This window comes from Podarcis raffonei, chromosome 5, assembly GCF_027172205.1.
Source record: "Podarcis raffonei isolate rPodRaf1 chromosome 5, rPodRaf1.pri, whole genome shotgun sequence".
Classification (NCBI taxonomy): Eukaryota; Metazoa; Chordata; class Lepidosauria; order Squamata; family Lacertidae; genus Podarcis; species Podarcis raffonei.
In genome coordinates this window covers 77,165,588-77,171,587 of record NC_070606.1, presented here as the reverse complement: position 1 = coordinate 77,171,587, position 6,000 = coordinate 77,165,588, and the positions used below count along the sequence as shown (strand labels likewise).

The 6,000-nt window shown below is 43.1% G+C and overlaps 1 protein-coding gene across 2 annotated transcripts in view; it reads right to left on the bottom strand.

Moving 5' to 3' along the window:
- Positions 1–520: 520 nt before the first annotated feature.
- The window catches only part of AGTR1 (angiotensin II receptor type 1), a 52,553-nt gene continuing 47,073 nt past the window's right edge, over positions 521–6,000 (bottom strand). For both annotated transcript variants that reach the window (XM_053390243.1, XM_053390244.1), the window contains exon 2: positions 521–3,688. In XM_053390243.1, coding sequence (XP_053246218.1) covers positions 2,551–3,639 — 1,089 coding nt within the window. In that variant the 5' untranslated portion in view covers positions 3,640–3,688 and the 3' untranslated portion in view covers positions 521–2,550. The remainder of the gene's footprint in view (positions 3,689–6,000) is intronic.

The window sequence follows — 6,000 nt, the reverse complement described above, 5'->3', positions numbered from 1 at the left end:
GCTCTCATGTCCCCCCAAATGGCTCAGCCCCTACTATTTAGCAAGGAGGGAACTGTTCTCCCCGGGACCCTACATGAAGATTGTGCTGGTGAGCTGGGGACGGCCAGTTCATTGCCAATGAAGTGTGAATTGGCTTTATCTTCCACTGAAATCAGTTGCTGTCCATCCTCACTGCTAAATGCAACCTCCATATTCTACAAAGATTAAAGTAAGCTTACCCAACCTGGTGTCCAACAGATGTTGGAGACCACAAGTTCCACCATCCCTGACTATAGGCTTTGCTGGTCAGGGCTGATGGAAGTTCTATGTTAGAACTGGAGGGATAGGGAAAGCTGTACTGAAGACTCAGCAGCAAGGCAAGGCTATCTCGATCTTGCTGTGATTGTGATCTTCCCAACAGCTGTTTGGTTGCCCAATGATGGAGACAGGCGGTCCAGCTGGAAGGATCCTAATCTGTTGTGACATAGACAGACAGCAAAGTTGCCTGTGATCCAGAGCATATTTAACCTTTTTTTTAAAAAAAGTAAGACTGATAATGGGACATATGCATTATTTTCTTTGGATTGCACACAATATGTCTGTTTTACATACTTAAAACAATGCAAAGTATATGCGCACATATACAGCAATAAGGAGCATTGAAGACTTGTAACAGCTGCTGATGGGATATAAAGTAGATGTGTATAGTTTGCAATCAGTAAAATAAATCCATCTGATTTCAGTAGACATTGAACCTAGCAAACCACATTTCTTTCTTTCCATGAACACCAAATCAGTTGCATGGGGGGGGGGGAATCTGCTGAAGTCATAGTGCAATCTGCTATACTGCTTAAGGATGCATCAAACCCAGGCACATCTCCTAACTCCTTGCAGTGCCCACGTTGTATGTTTCATGAGCATAATGACACATTTCAGGCAGTTGGCTGTCCTATAACACAACAAATGTACACGAGTCTAAAAAGTGTATGGAAGATTTGGGGGGGAGCTCCCCCCCGCTCTCCGTTGTTGTTGTTGTTGTAAAAATAGATCAGCATGTGCAAAAACCAGAGAAAGGAAATAGTGATGGTGAAATCTCAATCAGTCAAAGCTGTATATGAAGGCCAAATCAGATTTTTTAAAATTATGTATATCTGCAGTGATGGAGAAGAGGTGTGCCAATGACATCAGCAAAACTTTGGTTTAATTGTGGTGAGGATAATACCAGTTTGGGGGTGGACCAACATTTGCAAAAAATAAAAAATAAATTAAGAATGCACCTAAGTACAAATTAAGCATAGGATCCACTACAGGGGTCTGTGCATTCTACTTATAGGATATATTTTGACCAATCAACTGAAATCTAGACAGTGCAGGCATGCCCAAAATGTTCCTATTGCCTGAGTTTATGAGGACCCAAATTCACATGTGATGTGAACAAACTGTTTATGCATACTCACTGATTTGTCCTCAGTCTAAATCAGCAGAACTTCCTGGTTGACACACTTGACAAAAAGTCAACCAGGAATTGCCCAGGGAGGAGATCCTGTTCCCAAAACATTGGAGCAAGTTTACACATATAAATTTCCTTAATGGATCAGTCCCACAGATACAAAAGGATGCTACATGGAGTAAAGCGTCACCACTCAGGATGATGTGCAAGATGGTCCACATTGGATTGGGTAAATTTGGTGAGCTTTGACACCAATCACAAATCACTTCCCCACCCAATTCTTCTACACATATGGCCTCTACTCTCAGAACTCTTTAGGGCTCATATTATTGGAAGGAACGTTTGTCTTATATAAACAACAAATAGATATAGTTCCACAGAAGTCAAGTGTTGAACATATATCTACAGAATGAAGCATTTTCCAATGAAATTTAGAACACAATATTATGTGTTGCATTTAGTCGAATAGGTAACAAGCGTAATTTGAAAACTGAAACATTTTACACATATGTGGTTTCATTCTACTTCAGATGTACACTCCTGCCTTATTTGAAAATGACCTCCAAATGTATGCTCGCCCAAGTTTCTTACTGACACTAGAATGGACTTTATGGTGTATATATGTAAATGTAGTATAGGTAGATTTTGATTACAATCAAGTAGTACATATGACATATAAATTCACATTCTTGAAAAACCTCGTGACTTTTACTTTGCTTCCATCAGTCTGAAAACAGGCCTTTCTTATGTCTCCTGTGTAATAGGCCCCAAAAGGCAATGTCAGAGTTGCTTGTGCATGTTCAAAGCAAATCTCAGAGCCTTGATAGAATGAATTGGACCACACTTCCTAGCACATTTCAAGAGCTCTTCCACATGCTATTGTCCCCCAAGCTTTAGAAAGGCAGGCTGATGGTGAATACCTCAGCTTACTTACTTTCATTAACATTTGCTGTAAACAACCAACAATCCTCTTCACAAGACGAAACGAGAGGCCACTGCTCAGTTTTAATAGGACAATGTGTCTCAGGTGGTTAAACACTTAAAGCTGTGGTGGTTGGGACTCTGGGTGAACATCACTGTGCTGGCCAACTAGGTTTTGGAAAACGTGCGCTGTCAAGTCGTCACTCAGTGTCCAAGAACCCATTTTTGGGGGCCGTTAGGATTAGGTTTTCCGAAGGCCGATAGGAAAGAGAGGACATCTTTGTCGTGAAACTAGCGTGTCTGACATTGTGGGGGCTGTATTTCAGAAGCTGGAGGAAATATTTCCTGAAGTTCTTTCCAAAAAAGCCATAAAAGAGGGGGTTGAGGCAGTTGTTAAAATACGCTAAGCAGATCGTGAAAGGCATGGCTGTATCCACAATGTCGATGATATTACAATCGGTGATCACACTGAGTTGAATCAGCACATCCAGAAAAGTGAATATTTGATGAGGAACCCAAGAAAAAAAGAAGAAAAGGACAATTGCAACAATCATCTTGAAAATATCATCGTTTCTGGTCTTGTTTTTCTGAATCTGGTATGCTTTCTTCAGGGCTTTCCAGATTAATATATAGCTTGTTAAAATGATCACAAAGGGGATCAAAAACCCCAGCATGTTTTTTGATAAGCCCAATCCAACTTTGAGTGTCGTGCCGTTGGTTGTGTTGGAGGGGGTCTGATACCGAAAAGCACATACCGTTATATTTTCATTTTCGATTAAGTATACGGTACGGTGGATAATCACAGGCAAGCTGGCAAGGGCCGCCATCAGCCAGATGATGATGCAAGTTACCCGGGCAACAAGCATTGTGCGCTGAAGCCGGGACTTCATTGGGTGCACGATTGCCAAGTAACGGTCAATGCTGAGGCACGTCAGGAGAAACACGCTGGCATACAGGTTGAAGGTTGCTGCAGCCGAAGCTAACTTGCACAAGCCACTGCCAAAAGGCCAGCGGTATTGCATGGCGGCATTGGCCGCCCACAATGGCAAAGTCACGAGGAAACACAAATCAGCCAGTGCTAAATTGAACAGAAAGACACTTGCCACAGTTTTCAGCTTCATGAAGAAGTAAATAACAATCACCACCAAACTGTTTCCGAATATACCTATGATGAAGATGATGGTGTAAACAGTTGGAACAACAATTAGCATGTAGTTGTGCCTTCCCAGTGAGGGGCAGTCCACGTGAATTCTTTTCACAGTCTCTTCTGTCGACATATTTAGGAGCATCTTGATAAGTTCAGGTGGAGGCTATTTGGAAAATTAATTCCAGGCTCATCTGGGGAAGAAAAATGAGAATATTATCACTACTGTTTTGCCTTTATATTTTTTTTTGTGGTGGGGAGGACTTGTTCAACAGTTTCTTAACAGCAATTATGGTAGATGTTTAATACTCTAACTCAGTGTTCCCCGACCTTGGGCCTCCAGCTGTTTTTGGACTACAACTCCCATCATCCCTCGCTAGCAAGACCAGTGGTCAAGGATGATGGGAATTGCAGTCCAAAAACAGCTGGAGGCCCAAGGTTGGGGAACACTGCTCTAACTACATATTGGGACGCGGGTGGCGCTGTGGGTTAAACCACCGAGCCTAGGACTTGCCAATCAGAAGGTCGGCGGTTCGAATCCCCGCGACGGGGTGAGCTCCCGTTGCTCGGTCCCTGCTCCTGCCAACCTAGCAGTTCGAAAGCACCTCAAAGTGCAAGTAGATAAATAGGTACCACTCTGGTGGGAAGGTAAACACCGTTTCCATGCGCTGCTCTGGTTTGCCAGAAGTGGCTTAGTCATGCTGGCCACATGACCCGGAAGCTGTGGACAAACACCGGCTCCCTTGGCCAATAAAGTGAGATGAGCGCCGCAACCCCAGAGTTGGTCACGACTGGACCTAATGGTCAGGGATCCCTTTACGTTTACCTTACATTTTCATGAATTAAATTTCGTATTCCGGAGAAGCCTGCATTATGCTCCAAATATTTAACCTAGTACTTTGATTTCAATTGGCATAAGTTATGTTATTTGGGTAGGGAGCAGTGCTCACTGGAAAAGCACATGGCCCTAAATTCAATCCCTGGCAACAGTTGTTGTTGTTGTTGTTTTAAAAAAGAATAAGAGCAGATTCACACTATACAGTTAAAGCACTGTCCCACCACTTGCCATGACTGTTTAATGGCTTCTCCCAAAGAATTTTGGGAGCTGTAGTTTGTTAAGTGTGCTGAGAGTTGATAGGAGATCCCCTCCCCCCTCCAGACCTACAATTCTCAGAGTTTCCTGCAAAGAGAGATTGATTGTTAAACTACACTGAGAATTGTAGCTCTGCAGATGGGAGACAGGGGTCCCCTAACAACTCTGAGCAAACGGCTCCATAGCAGTTTCCTAGCTAGCAACCAATTTTAACAGTGGTATTGGAAAAATGGATATATAACCCTTTCCTGCCACCTTTCAGTAGCTTTGCAACTCATGGAAGAAGATAATTCCCATAAGTTGGAATGCAAGTTGGAATCACTAAAATGACCTCCAGGGGGAACGTTTATTCTCCTCTTCCATTGGTCCCCCACCCAGTCATCATTTTCATAAAACACACACACACACACACACACACACAGAGAGAGAGAGAGAGAGAGAGAGAGAGAGAGACTACACAGTAATGGTGGGTTACCTCACAATGTTATTGTATTCCACTTTGTCACAGATCCACAACAATAGTGGGAAAGGGTGTTTGCTACTTGTTACATTCTTGAAACAATTCTCAGTATTGCACTGCATGTCTGCCTCCTGCCCTTAGGTTGGTACATCAAACTGAAATCCAGGCATTAAGAGCTAAGCTTTAGATTGAGGATGGGAGATCTGTGACCTTCCATATGTTGTTGAGCTATGATTCTTATCATCCTTGATCAGTAGCCATGCTGGTGTTTAGAATTCCCGCTCCATGATTGCAGTCATGGGATTGTTGTCTATCACATGACGGTATATGTTTTGACTCCACAGAGTGGGAAGTGACGAAGACAGGATGTTTGTGTTACTGTGTTCAGTGAAGTGGTACTATTGTTCTTTGTTCTTTTTCTCTTTGCTGTCTGATGCTAGAGAGAGAAGGAGCCATGTTGCAGTGCTCCGTGTGTGTTTATATGTAAATAAAGTAGATTAGCCAAAATGCTGAGTTGCTGAGGTCTGTTACGCATGATGCGCAAACTCTGCGGATCCCTAAGTGTGCCGGTGTCGGTTGGCATCGGTCGCTGTGATGTTCAGGCTGAAGAAAGCTCATGAAGCTCCCGAACGATTGACCAGGAGGGAAAGAACATGCCAGGCATGTGTCTCTACCAGGGTCCTACTCAAGTGTAGGCTGAGCTCCTGACAACTGGCTGGGGCTGGTGGAAGTTGGAGTCCATCAACATCTGGAGGGCCACAAGTTCCCCATCCTTGTTTAGAACAATTTTATATCAATCGTAATGACTTCTTGAATTTAGGTATATTAATATTTTCTTGCAGTCTACAAGAACAAGGGACTGACTCAGTGCTTTTTTTCCTGGGTACGCATACCCCTAAACATTTTGTGAATCTAAGTTTGGTCTCATTGAGGAGCAGTATTTCAATATGAGT